The 13,683-nt window shown below is 36.3% G+C and overlaps 4 protein-coding genes across 8 annotated transcripts in view; all 4 read right to left on the bottom strand.

The window, feature by feature from the left end:
• The window catches only part of LOC131140341 (uncharacterized), a 36,765-nt gene extending 34,326 nt beyond the window's left edge, over window positions 1–2,439 (bottom strand). Inside the window, exons 1-4 of the mRNA XM_078796321.1 lie at window positions 2,078–2,439; window positions 366–551; window positions 216–299; window positions 29–133 (exon numbers count right to left, since the gene is read on the bottom strand). Coding sequence (XP_078652447.1) covers window positions 29–133; window positions 216–299; window positions 366–551; window positions 2,078–2,087 — 385 coding nt within the window. The 5' untranslated portion in view covers window positions 2,088–2,439. The remainder of the gene's footprint in view (window positions 1–28; window positions 134–215; window positions 300–365; window positions 552–2,077) is intronic.
• Window positions 2,440–4,019: 1,580 nt separating this feature from the next.
• Window positions 4,020–6,790, bottom strand: LOC144894425 (E3 ubiquitin ligase TRAF3IP2-like). Of its 2 annotated transcripts, none has more exons than XM_078796376.1 (4): window positions 6,716–6,790; window positions 4,489–4,593; window positions 4,343–4,417; window positions 4,020–4,267 (listed from the first exon to the last, which is right to left on the bottom strand). In XM_078796376.1, the coding sequence occupies exons 1-4, from the start codon at window positions 6,752–6,754 to the stop codon at window positions 4,109–4,111; spliced, it is 378 nt and encodes a 125-aa protein (XP_078652502.1). In that variant the 5' UTR covers window positions 6,755–6,790; the 3' UTR covers window positions 4,020–4,108. The 2 variants fall into 2 exon arrangements, with proteins under 2 accessions (XP_078652502.1, XP_078652501.1); XM_078796375.1 differs by having other exon boundaries at window positions 4,489–4,611; window positions 6,716–6,769.
• A 6-nt stretch (window positions 6,791–6,796) lies between these two features.
• LOC131140112 (uncharacterized) lies at window positions 6,797–8,910 on the bottom strand. 2 transcript variants are annotated; one of them, XM_078796374.1, is made up of 4 exons: window positions 8,449–8,910; window positions 7,306–7,396; window positions 7,066–7,238; window positions 6,797–6,996 (listed from the first exon to the last, which is right to left on the bottom strand). In XM_078796374.1, the coding sequence occupies exons 1-4, from the start codon at window positions 8,585–8,587 to the stop codon at window positions 6,836–6,838; spliced, it is 564 nt and encodes a 187-aa protein (XP_078652500.1). In that variant the 5' UTR covers window positions 8,588–8,910; the 3' UTR covers window positions 6,797–6,835. The 2 variants fall into 2 exon arrangements, with proteins under 2 accessions (XP_078652500.1, XP_078652498.1); XM_078796372.1 differs by having other exon boundaries at window positions 6,797–7,238.
• A 48-nt stretch (window positions 8,911–8,958) lies between these two features.
• The window catches only part of fyna (FYN proto-oncogene, Src family tyrosine kinase a), a 36,397-nt gene continuing 31,672 nt past the window's right edge, over window positions 8,959–13,683 (bottom strand). For all 3 annotated transcript variants that reach the window (XM_058090251.2, XM_058090249.2, XM_058090245.2), the window contains 2 exons: window positions 12,782–12,913; window positions 8,959–10,584 (listed from right to left, as the gene is read on the bottom strand). In XM_058090251.2, coding sequence (XP_057946234.1) covers window positions 10,376–10,584; window positions 12,782–12,913 — 341 coding nt within the window. In that variant the 3' untranslated portion in view covers window positions 8,959–10,375. The remainder of the gene's footprint in view (window positions 10,585–12,781; window positions 12,914–13,683) is intronic.

A 13,683-nucleotide genomic window follows, 5' to 3' on the forward strand; every position in this document is an offset into this window, starting at 1 on the left:
GTACAGTATATGGTCAAAAAGATTGTACCCTCATCGTCTGATAAATATTGCACAAATCCATCTTTTGCCTCTGCTATTTCCTCCACTGCATAGGCAGCTGCAGACATGGGGTCACTTAGGTCGGGGGCACATTCTAGAGCCACAAAAAACACCAACATCATCACCAACAGCACAACCACAACAAAACAGATACTGTATGTATGCGCGCTTAGCACCTTGGAACTTGTTGACCAGATTGGACACCTCCTCCACGGCGTCGTGCATGGCTTGGACCGGGTCTGACATGATGTGCTGAATGTCTACGTCAGAAACGTTCATTATTATGACTATTATATTCATGTTAGGTGGGTTTTTTTGTCACCTACCAGGTACTGCCTTGTACTCCACAAAGTCAAACATGACCACACCCACCACCAGCCAGGACAAGAGAGCAGCAAGAGCGATGAGCAGCTCCACAGAGACTCGCAGCTTGTTCAGCACAACACACGCTTTGGATTTCACAGAGCCAGCTGGGGCTCCATCGCACCCGGAGGCCGACGTGGTTTTGGCCCCTTTACAGCAGCAAAAACAAATGTTATATTAAAATAATAAAAAGACATGGCTTTTAAAATAACAGAAGTTAACATAGCAGATTGGAAAATATGTTTTTCTTTATTGTTTTCAAGCTGCTGTTGGGCAAATACTAATTTCTACACTTTTTTCTTTACCCTAAATACCCTAAATAACTCCACCATATGTGTCAAGATGCCGTTATCCCAAATTTAATTTGAAGGCATTTTAACAACAAAACAAAATATAAAACATGGGGAAAAATAAACAATAAACATAATTAGGCAAAAATTAACATATTTTAATGGCATTTTTATTACTTTTAAATTATTTTACGCTTTATTTTTTAGCCATTCATGTTTTGACTATTCATCATTATCATTACTAATTCATCATTATATGATATAATTATATATATATATACATATATATATGTATATATCACTTTTATATAATTATTACATTCATTCATTCATTCATTTTCTACCGCTTTTTCCTCACGAGGGTCGCGGGGGTGCTGGAGCCTATCCCAGCTGTCTTCGGGCGAGAGGCGGGGTACACCCTGGACTGGTGGCCAGCCAATCACAGGGCACATATAGACAGACAACCATTCACACTCACATTCATACCTATGGACAATTTGGAGTGGCCAATTAACCTAGCATGTTTTTGGAATGTGGGAGGAAATCGGAGTACCCGGAGAAAACCCACACATGCACGGGGAGAACATGCAAACTCCACACAGAGATGGCCGAGGGTGGAATTGAACCCTCGTCTCCTAGCTGTGAGGTCTGCGCGCTAACCACTAGACCACCGTGCCGCCCATATAATTATTACATTTTAATTAAAATTTTTCGATTTTTAATTATAATATTTATATAATGATAATTTTTAATATTTCAAATAAATGTTAATTATATTACTTTTGTCGTAAGTATAAAACAACACGATTTTTATTCTGCTGTATTTTGTTGTGTGTCTCTGTTATGACATGTTTATTTAATTATCATTTTTTTCAACCCAGCCCGACTGCACTACTCCAAGTAGCCACAGGACGTCGCTGTTTCGCAAAACAATTTAGTGAGCGCTATTGAGGCCTTTAGGTTCATTACTCACTTCATTTAGCGGAATTTCATCTTTTTCTTTGAAGCAAATCCCACAAAATATGACTCATTTGATAAAAGAACAGCTATTAATTCTCATGTGGTTGCAGAGCCCCTTGCTAATGCTCATGACACATGATAGCATGTATTTATAGCAAGGTACTTTCAACACAATTTGCCCAGGAGGACACACTACCAAAACAAGCACTTATTACGAGTAACATGTATTTCATGCTAATATACTGAGATGTACATGCAGCACAACTGAAATACAACCATCCCATGTGGGAATGTTACTTATTATATCTTCTTATATCTTAAAATGATGTTTTTAGAGCCATTAATTGCATTGTTTTACACTTTTTAATCGGTGTAAATGCTTGATCTCATAAAGTGATCTTGTCGAAGTAGTAAGTGAATCCTACCGTCAGCCATGTTGACGAATCCACTATTTCAGTTGGAATCCTTTTGGTTTTGACTTAAAGGCGGTAGGAAAATGACAGTAAATCCAGTAAATGTCCAGTCATTCCATAGCTGACCACTTCTTCTTCTTCGTCTTCTTCAGGGTAATAAAGGAGCAATTTAAAAAGTGAAGTTCACGGGTGGCTGTGGAGCTGCCAGTGTGGCGGCATTGCCGAGGCAGGTGAGGGGGGGTAGTTTGGGTCCACAGTGGGGTAAAAGAGAGGGTCAAGAAAAAGCACGCAGCACCACATCGAGGTAACTTTACCCTCTGACGGGTTATTCTTAGCTGGGTGGCTCTCACAGGCCTTTTTTGGAGGTCAGAAGGGGGAGTGGAGGTGTAGGGTGGTTGTGAAGGGCTTGGCTCGTCTATCAAATAGGGAAATTAGCGCCCCTAGTGGCCACGATCGGATTCACAATCGGACTTTGATGTACAGGAAGCTAAAATGTATTTTGTATTTATTTCAATTTCAGTGCATCATATTGACAGCTTCTTATTTTGTTAAACAATGTCATACAAATATTAGAAAAGGCTTTACAATTGTACTGATCCATCCATCTATCGACATACACAAGAATGATATTTTAGAAGATTCTTGTTTAGGATGAGGCATTTGTTAGATATTGTGATATGTGACAGTTGTGTATGTATATATATATATATATATATATATATATATATATATATATATATATATACATAGGGCAGGGTTCTCACTTGGTCTCTACCCGGTACCCACATTTTCCAAGCATGACTTTTACTATATTGTACACTTTTATTTAACTTGTTTTTTTATTTTTAGTAATTTATTACCATTTAATTACACTTACACTTTTATTTAAGTCGTTATTATTATTTATTACATTATTATTAGTATTATTAAAATTATTTTGTAATACTTTTATGTCAGTCATTTTTCATTTGCATTTATTTAAATTATATTGCCCCTTTTATTTAAGTTTAGCTTATTTTTTTCTTTTGTTCACTTTTAAGTCATTTTTTCTCATTTTTACTATTTTCATTCTTAATATTTTTTATACTTTATGTACGTCATTTTCTATTTTTTTTAATTAGTTTGAAAAAATATATATTGATATTATATATAATAATCTATTAAGATTATTACTATAATATTTTATTTTTTAAATACATTTATTTTATTATTATTATTTTATTTAAGTCACTTGAGCATTTTTTCCCATTTTGTCCGCTCAGTCATTTATTATTAATATTATTTATTTATTATTATTAATTAACACTTATTTTCATTATTTACACTTTTGTTTTTTATATTCATTAATTGATTCATTTCTTAATTTTGTTTCATTTATATTTTTTATACTTTTATTTTGGGCTGCACAGCTGCGAGTGGCTAGCACGCAGGCCTCACAGGTACGAGACCCGAGTTCAATTCCACCCTTGGCCATCTCTGTGTGGAGTTTGCATGTTCTCCCCGTGCATGCGTGGGTTTTCTCCGGGTACTCCGGTTTCCTCCCACATTCCAAAAACATGCTAGGTTAATTGGCCACTCCAAATTGTCCATAGGTATGAATGTGAGTGTGAATGGTTGTTTGTCTATATGTGCCCTGTGATTGGCTGGCCACCTCACCTCTGGCCTGAAGACAGCTGGGATAGGCTCCAGCACCACTCATGACCCTCGTTAGGATAAGCGGTAGAAAATGAATGAATGAATGAATAATGTGCCTTCATTTTTTGAAACACGAATACACATAATTAATGTCCAAAGTCCATTTTAGAAGAATTTATTCAGACATTTCCTCCCCCAAATGAGGAAGAAGATGATAAATGCGTGCATGGAAACATTAACATCAAAAAAGATATTTCACTGACTGTATAACTGCAATGAACGTCGATCAAGGAGGAAACTCTAAAGACCTGTGGGAGTGTGGGAGTGGAGCTGACAGTTGGAGGAAATACCTTGTGTTGGTGTCCTATGATTGTGTTTTGGGGCTCCAATAATAATAATAATCATCTATTAAGGTGCTGCGGCGACAGGCCTGATGATGAGGGTGAGCTCCACGGGTACGGGAGGAGGAACAAACCTCTCCTCTCTCAACAGACGCAGCAACAAATCGTCCGTGTCCTGCGGCCAGCGGTAAACACGCGTGTTCTGAAGCCATCCCGGGACGTGCTTCTGTATGCGGACGTTGCACAGAGGAACATGAAGTATAAGGGGGTACATCACCAGAAGAAAGAAGAACAATCTCACCTGCGAGGCGTTGAGGAAGAGAACTGGGATGAATCTGAAGTTCAAGCTTCCTTGTTGGATGAATTCGTGCTGCATCTAAAGGACAAAAGGGAGAAGAAAATGTCAGCGGCGCTTTGAAATCAACACCTCGTCCGAATATCGCTCACCATGGTGTGAATATATTTGGTATGCAGGCCACGACTGTCCTCAACGCAACCTTCAATGTCCGCCTTGTACCTCGGGCTGATGGCCACGATGATGGGGGTGGATGGCTGGTACAGGAAAACACACTATTGTTTGTCGGTCAAACATCATTTCCAATAAACATTGTCATACTTTATAAGGATATAAGGAAAGAGATTTCTATATTTATGCCTAAGGCCTACACCTACACTTTTTCTGTGTTGATTTTCCAGGTTATTGATAATTTTTTATGCATTCCATTCCAAATACGCTGAATTTTTAATATTAAAATTTTAATATTTGTGTATTTATTCATATTATAACATCATTGTCGCCATTTTTTTGCACTTATATTAATGACCGGAATAAAATAGTTATTCGTATTTTCACTATTATTATTGTATAATTTTCTAGGGTCAAATGTAGAATTTTCAACAATTTTTTGTATTATTGTTTTATTTTGTAATTATTTCTTGTGTTGACTTTCCAGGTTATTGATATTTTTTATGCATTCCATTCCAAATATGCTGAATTTCTGGGGTAAAAATATTCCAATATTTGTGTATTTATTCATATTATGACATCATTGTCGCCATTTTTTTGCACTTATATTAATATTCATTCATTCATTCATTCATTTTTTACCGCTTCATATTATGACATCATTGTCACCATTTTTTGTACTTATATTAATATGACCGCAATAAAATAGTCCTATTTTCACTATTATTATTGTATAATTTTCTAGGGTAAAATGTAGAATTTTCAAAAAAAAATTTTATTATTGTTTTATTTTGTAATTATTTGTTGCCATTTTTTGTACTTATATTAATATGACCGGAATAAAATAGTTATTCCTATTTTCACTATTATTGTTTTATAATTTTCTAGGGTAAAATGTAGAATTTTCAAAAAAAAAATTGTATTGTTGTTTTATTTTGTAGTTATTTCTTGTGTTGACTTTCCAGGTTATTGATATTTTTTATGCATTCCATTCCAAATATGCTGAATTTCTGGGGTAAAAATATTCCAATATTTGTGTATTTATTCATATTATGACATCATTGTCACCATTTTTTTTGCACTTATATTAATGACCGGAATAAAATAGTTATTCGTATTTTCACTATTATTATTGTATAATTTTCTAGGGTCAAATGTAGAATTTTCAAAAATTTTTTGTATTATTGTTTTATTTTGTAATTATTTCTTGTGTTGACTTTCCAGGTTATTGATATTTTTTATGCATTCCGTTCCAAATATGCTGAATTTCTGGGGTAAAAATATTTCAATATTTGTGTATTTATTCATATTATGACATCATTGTCGCCATTTTTTTGCACTTATATTAATATTCATTCATTCATTCATTCATTCATTCATTCATTCATTTTTTACCGCTTCATATTATGACATCATTGTCACCATTTTTTGTACTTATATTAATATGAGCGCAATAAAATAGTCCTATTTTCACTATTATTATTGTATAATTTCCTAGGGTAAAATGTAGAATTTTCAAATAGTTTTTATATTAATGTTTTATTTTGTAGTTGGTTCTTGTATTTTATTAATATTATTACTATTATCTATTATTAGTATTATTAGTACTATTAGTATTGTTACATTTTTGAGGAAAATATCACATTTATGAGGTATTTACAAGGTATTACAGTATTTACAGTTACAGTATTATTACAGTATTTGTACTGTATTTTTATTAATATTATTAGATAACATAATTTCTGGGGTAATATACTGATTTTATATATGATTTTAATATACTGACAAGTTATTTTATTTTTTTATTATAATTAGATTATATTATTGTCTGTTATTACACTTTTTATTAATATTATTATTTATGGGGTAAATGTCAAATTTCCAGGTTATTACTGGTTTTATTAATATTATTTTGCTTTTTTTGTATGTAAAATTTCCAAGTTATTGCTACTGTTATTATTGTCATGTTATTTTGGGCATAAGAACATATAGTAATTTCATATTTTTGCCATATATTTCAGGGGTAAAATGTAAAATGTACAAGTTATATGTGTTTTTATTATTAATACAATGACGTTGTATGGGGTTCAAATGTTGAATTCACAAGTGATTAGCATTTGGTAATGAATAGAATGGTATTTTCTGGGGTCAACATGTGGAATTTCAAGTGTTTGAGTGTTGAATTTTGGGAGGTGAATGTTCACTTACGTCTTTGAGGAAACTGTCCTCCCACTTGGTGTGGTCCATATCTGTGAAGGTCTGGTCCACATCTGTGAAGGTCTGGTCCACATCTGTGAAGGTCTGGTCCACCGTGCCAACCTGTGCAGTTCAAATCCCAGCATGGCTCTCTGTTATTTGCTTTACTGGGATGTTTGCCCTCATAAATAAAAAGAGGCTTACGGCCGGTCGGAAGCCATGTTTGGAGAGGACGTCAACGAGGGCCATCATCTCAGAGGACGAGTCAGAGGAGTAAGTGATGAAAATGTTTCCTGGCAACAACAGAAATCCATAGGAAGAGCTATGATATGACCTTTGAACCAAGCCACATGAAGACTCACTCTGCTCCGTGGTTCTTCTTTTCTCGCACGTGTGCGACGAGAAGGCTGCCGCCATCGCCGTCTCACCCACAGCCACGATGGTGGTGGCACTGACCTTTGACACGGCCCCCTCAGGCGGCACGGAGAACAGCGGGACGTTCACCGAAACGCTGGCCTCCCTCTCACATCGTATCCTGATTGACAGCGGAGACAGAAAGCTGGTGAATGGCGTCTAAGCGGGACGCTTTGTGGTCTCCTGACCAGTTTTGGGAGGTCTGGAGGTCTTGCTGACAGCAGGGACACGACTGATGACGTGGACACGCTGGACTCCAGTCTTCACACCTTCTGTCTCCTGCAAAGTCATGGAACATCACGTTTGCATGGTGGAGATCACCACACAATATTCCTTCTGGGAAGGATTTCATATTTCATTTGTTTGTTTCTTCGCCCTTTTTCCTGATGCCGGAGTCACCACCATGATGATCTTATCATCCGCATGCTGATTTTAAATCAGAAAAACAAATGTCAAATCCTACACATGAATTAATTATTGTTCATATTCGTACATTAATCACTATGTCACAAATGAAACATAATAATAAAAGCTACTATTATAATATAATTATTATGATATATCATCACCCTACTGGCAGTACTAATACAGTTACAACTATATAAACATTAGATGACAATACCATAATATGTAAGTAAATAGTACAATAATTGCGATATTTTCACACTATTATTTTTCAAATATGATTACCAAATAAATTATATTAAGAAGTAGTAAATACAACAAATCCAAAATAAATCTATATAATTCTATAGTTCATTTTTTATTAATTCTGATAAAATATAACAATTATTAATAATGTTATTATGTATTATGTATGTTTAGTTATTAAATATAACAATATACTTATGATAATATAATTAAGTAGTTTTTAATATTGGCAATAACAATATTATTAATATATTAATTACAATATATAGCAATATTAATAATTACAAAATATTCACAATAAATGTTATAATATTCATGGAAATAATAAAATACTATGTTCATAATAATAATCAGTATAGTCTTGATAATAACATATTTTTCATTATATATTAATGATAATATATAATAATATTGATAATTTCCAAATATTTACTATTACTAATAAATATAACAATAAATGTCATATTACTTATGGCAATAATATAATAAAATGCTCTTTTATAATATAATAATAATTAGTAAGAGTATTGATAAAAAATAATCAACATGATTAATGAAAATGTACTGATAGTTAATGCTAATAATGATACGATAAATAAGGAAAGATCAATGGAAATAATAATAATAATAATATACTATGTCATGCCAACGTATTCCAAAGCGCCATATTGTCTTGTTACCACAGTCTTGCATGCGGTGGTCAGGTGGTGAAAAGGGGCCGAGAAGGAGCATCTCCTCATCAGATCTCAGAGGCAAAGGAGGTTCAAGTTGCTGCTCTTCTTCATCCTTCAGAGGCTGCCAAGAAAAGAGGTGGTCCATCCTGTCAACAAGTGGAATAAAACACTTGAACGCACCATAACATAACACAACACAAGAGCGTGGAACCTGCAGTCACAGACAATAATCACACACCTTCACTTGCAATCAGCAGGATTCTTTACACTCCCCTCCTTTCTGTGCAGACTTGTGTCTCTCCCTGCCTGTTATATGCAAATTCTCCACACTCCCGCTGCGTCCAATCACGGCCCTGCAAACAGTCCCATGTGTTGCAGAGCCAGATCATCCAGAAAGGCTTTGCTTGGAGAGGAAGTTCATTCAAAAATGTTCACCTCATATCATTATGACCTCATGACCTCTTTGCGGTATGTGTGTGTGTGTGTGTTGGCATGCAAGATGTACAATTCAATGACTTCAAGATGGCAAGGCTGTTTATTTCAAAGCATGTACAGGTAATAGACAGAGACAATAAATAATATAATAATAATAATAATAATAATAATAATAACACAGAAACAAAAAAAAACAAAAAACGCATAAAGCAACACAAGACTCTCTGAAACCGTGGAAACATGTTTGGTCCGGAACATGTCTTAATATCATGACACAGCACTTTTTTCTTTTTTTTTTGCTTGCAAGTGAAAGACATTTGGATGTTCCTCAAAATTCATGAAGCTGAAATGCAATGGATGCACTCTGCATCGGTGGAAGAGTTCATTAGGCAATTAGTTAGAAAGCAAGTAGAAGGCATTCCCTTACAATAGAAGAGTACTTACTAAAGAGGAAAAGGCAAGAACAGGTGTTATAGTACATCAAAGTTTCCTTGAGAGGAGGAGCGGTAGCATTATACTCTAGTCAATTTGTGCAAAAAAAAAAAAAAAAAAAAATTCCATGGACTGTACTCCCACAAAATGATTTTAATAGTAATTAATACTATTATTCAGGATGTTTCCACTGTTCAACAAAAGCATGTATCTCCATTTTATAAAGTCAATTAATTGTTATATATTATTCTAAATATGTGGAGATTAAAAACATGATACATGGAAATTGTTTTCTTTTTTACTTAAATGAAAATAAAATAAAAATTGTGCTACATAAATAAAAAATACCACATTTAGGTAAATGAACAGATTAAAATTAATGAAAATTAAAAAATGTTACATTGAAAAACAACCAACACACTTTTTCCTTTGTGTTTGGCAAGGCAAAAAACATTTACATTTTCATGACAGAAAAAAAAAATATATTACATAAAATATTACGTAATAAAAAAAATATTACAGAAATTTTATTATTTATTTATTTATTTATTTTTACTCACAACAGATCCAAAAATGGAGATACATACTTTTGTCGGACAGAGACCTACAAAAATGTTAATATTATTATTATTATAATTATTAATGTTTTCATAATATTAGTCCAGTATATCTAGCTATGAGCTTTCCTACAATACAAGCCTCAGATTAACTTGGATTAAAAGTAAAAGGAAAGCCGCACATTTCCCCAAAATATCAAAAGTATAATGTCAAATGGAACCAACAGAAGTAAGTAAACAAGCAATTTGTATTTACACTACATACAACTTACACAGCTCATCGTTTGCATCCCGGTCAGTGAACGCCACTCCTTCTCCAGAGCATCCTGATTTGATAGTCACCTTGCCTGGGTGTGTGTGTGTTTGTGTGTATGTGTGTGTGTGTGTGTGTGTGTGTGTGTGTAATGAGGCTTGGAAGTCAAGAGGTCAGCAGATGAGCGTCAAGAGGAGAAAGAGACAATAGCGGCTGTCCTGTCTGGCTCCCTCTGGTGGACACTTGGAGAAGTGACTCAGAGATTATCCCCCGGCTGGTACTGAGGCTCAGTGGCAGTGAAGTAGTCCTCCAAAAAGGCCTGCAGGTACTCGAAGGTGGGTCTCTCCTCCGGGTCCTTCTTCCAGCACTGCACCATGAGCTCGTGCAGGGACATGGGGCAGTCCTGCGGGCACGGCATGCGGTAGCCACGCTCCACCTGCTCCAGCACCTCACGGTTGTTCATGCCTGGATGGGTAGATGAGACTTTGTGTTAGAATGGTAACACTGCCGACTCTCCCTGTCTCTTCCTTGACATCTGAGGCGGCGGAGTCCTCTTTACCAGGTCACCATATCGTCTATGTGAATTTTTCTTACCGCTTATAATAACTCCCAAAGACTAGTATTTGTCATCAGTGTAGATCAGGGGTCTCAAACACGCAGCCCGCGGGCCAAATGTTTGATATGGATGCTGTATGGTATCATGTACCCAGAAAAAAATATTATGTTTGATTAATGTTCATGTTCAAGGTTAAATAACTATTAATAGTTATCCTCCCTATCCGTGTGGAAGTGGTAAGTTTTTGCCTATTTAAGTTTAAAGGAAATAACTTGAAGGCTACCGTTTAGGTCGCTAGCTCTCTAGTTTGCGAGTTAGCATGTGTCTCAAGACCCTGCAGTTGCGCAATATGTTGTAAATAAAACATTTATCTTCTATATTAATTAGCAAGACCCGATACTAGCAAGAGTATTGGATCAACTCCGCTTTTTCTCCTCTGAACTACTTTGATACCCCAAAATTCCCTCTAAATTTGGCAGTCAATCAAAATCATGTAAGACTAGCAATTTGTTCTAGATGTTAGCACATCGCTGCACATTTCTTCAGGCATCAGGTATAAACTTTTGAAAGTTTATAAGATATTACAGGGCACTCCCCTGTAAGACCAAGCTCCGAACCTGGGGTGACAGAACCTTCTCCGCTCCACCCTCTGGAACTCTTTGCCCCATTCACTCCATGCTTGCCCTGACCTCCCCTCCTTCAAAAAACAACTACTCTTTAAATCTGTTTTTCATATCTAACTTTTTATATCTGACTGCTGTGCCCCGCCCCGCTTTTACTCATGTTTTAACTGTGTATTAACCAATCAATGTTGGATTTTGATGTGTCTTCTACTCTGTTTACTTGTTTTTATTCAACTCCATTCTTCTGTAAAGTGTCTTTGAGTATTTTGAAAAGCGCTATACAAATAAAATGTATTATTATTATTATTATTATATTGTTTTTGAATTGTGTTTTGGGTTTCCTGTCTATTTTCCTTTATTGCGCAAGAAGGTAAAATGGCTCTTTCGATAGGAAAGGTTGCCGACCCCTGGCTCCCTAGTTTAGGGTGTCTCCGATCGATTGGCAACCGCTCAGTATCGGCTGATATCGGTAACCAAGCATGATATCTATACATCCTGATACTTGCTTTAAAATGCCGATACACTTCTCCGATCAGCTCCGCCCCCTTTGCAGCATCCAACACTTTTCCGTCACAAAGCCAAAACAAGCATCTCTGCTGCGTGACGCGTTGCGCGGCATTTGGGGGGGGGATGGCGGCAGGTACTTGGGTGTGGTGAGTTATCAAGGCTTGCAACGAGATCATCAATGTGATCATCGTGTGGTAGCTAATGTAGCGCCCGAAGTCAGAGGTTTCATCGGCACCACACACGGGAGGCGACAGGCGGGTGCGACCAACCCCACCGACCAGCAATGCACCCACATACGGAGCGAATAGTGCAAGTCTCCCACTCATGGACGATTGGTATCGGCAGTATAAAACCCTGATCGGAGCATCCCTATTTATGCTATAATAATACATTTTTAATACATGTTGTGCAATAGAGTAACTTAGGAAGGTGCCAAACTTGAGGGAAAAGCTTATTATGTGGATGCAAAGTATGCACATTAGTGTTTATTGTTATTCATTGAGACATGAGGAAAGCACACAGAGTCCCACAATTAATCTTTCATGAAAAACTCCCTCACATGCGATGTGAAAGTGGTCGCTGGTGGTCTATTTTTAGCCAACTGAACCACTTTCAGTCATCTTCCGCATGTCTTGAAAGGCACTTGTAATTATTATGAGCATTATTATTATTTTAAAGTGGCTAAAGAGAGCCATTCTGTGTTGTATTGCCGTTTTTCTCCTAAGAGGGCGATAGCGAGTCACTGCAAAGGTAATGAGGCTATTCCGGAGGGATGCAGCATCATTATGATGCCACTCCAGTAGTTTTGTTGTAAATTGTGGTGCATCGCTTAGGTAAAAAAAGAAAATGGGTGTTTAAATGCCCATACTGTCAGTCTTTGGATTATGCACCATCAAACCTACATTATGCAACATGCCGTGCTTTTTTAGCGCCTGACGCATGAATAAGAAAAAAAACATAAAGACCCCACACACACCTGGATAGGGCACCCGACCCTTGGTCACCAGTTCCGTCAGCAGGATGCCGAAGGACCACACGTCCGACTTGATGGTGAATTTTCCATACAGCGCCGCCTCAGGTGCGGTCCACTTGATGGGGAACTTTGCACCTGACAAAAACATACAATTTTAGCGGTTGGAAGCCAGTGATAATTGGAGAGAAGAACATTTGAAAAGTAATTGTTGATGATTTTGAGTGGATGCTAAAGTAGAGCTGCACGGTGGGCAAATATGGGCACACAGCTGGGAGATCCGGGTTCGATTCCCCCACTCGAGCATCTCTGTGTGGAGTTTATTATGTTCTCTCATTCCAAAAACATGCTAGGTTAATTGGCGACTCCAAATTGTCCATAGGTATGAATGTGAGTGTGAATGGTTGTTTGTCTATATGTGCCCTGTGATTGGCTGGCGACCAGTCCAGTTAATCTTAATTTACAACAAGTATATTATTATATTCTATTATACATATTGGATCAACCAGCTGCATGGCGACGGAGTGGTCAGCGTGCAGGCCACACAGCTAGGAGATCCGAGTTAAAAGGTAGCCAACAAGTACGTATATTATTATATACTATTCTATGTGATGTATTTCTATAATGCCTCATATTAACTCACTAGCAAGATCTCATAGTGTATAGACACTATGTCATGTATTTCATCTCATTTCATATTATCTGCATACTGTATTTGTATATAACTTTGGGGAAAACTGTTGATTTTGTTAATACTTGGGTTGTTTATTTTTCTATATTGTGTATTTCGTACTGCTTAACTGATTCTGTACTCTTGCTGCTGTGAAATGCAAATTTCCCCACTGAGGAGGATCTTATATTCTACATATTGGATCAAACTGCTCGGCTAGATTGTAAACAGATTGTAA

This window comes from Doryrhamphus excisus, linkage group LG14 (genome assembly GCF_037039965.1).
Source record: "Doryrhamphus excisus strain RoL-2023G ecotype Guam linkage group LG14, RoL_Dexc_Guam_v1.1, whole genome shotgun sequence".
Lineage (NCBI taxonomy): Eukaryota > Metazoa > Chordata > Actinopteri > Syngnathiformes > Syngnathidae > Doryrhamphus > Doryrhamphus excisus.

Bases quoted from the DNA above. Each gene is read 5' to 3' on its own strand.
- LOC144894425 (XM_078796375.1), bottom strand. From the start codon at position 6,754: ATGGACCACACCAAGTGGGAGGACAGTTTCCTCAAAGAC. The intron at 4,612-6,715 runs GTAAGTGAACAT...GACAAACAATAG, and splicing joins AGGACAGTTTCCTCAAAGAC to TGTGTTTTCCTGTACCAGCC. The intron at 4,268-4,342 runs GTGAGATTGTTC...GTCCGCATACAG, and splicing joins TCTTCCTCAACGCCTCGCAG to AAGCACGTCCCGGGATGGCT.
- LOC131140112 (XM_078796372.1), bottom strand. From the start codon at position 8,587: ATGGACCACCTCTTTTCTTGGCAGCCTCTGAAGGATGAAGAAGAGCAG. The intron at 7,397-8,448 runs GTAACAAGACAA...ATGACTTTGCAG, and splicing joins CCACCGCATGCAAGACTGTG to GAGACAGAAGGTGTGAAGAC. The intron at 7,239-7,305 runs GTCAGGAGACCA...GCTGTCAATCAG, and splicing joins CTCCAGACCTCCCAAAACTG to GATACGATGTGAGAGGGAGG.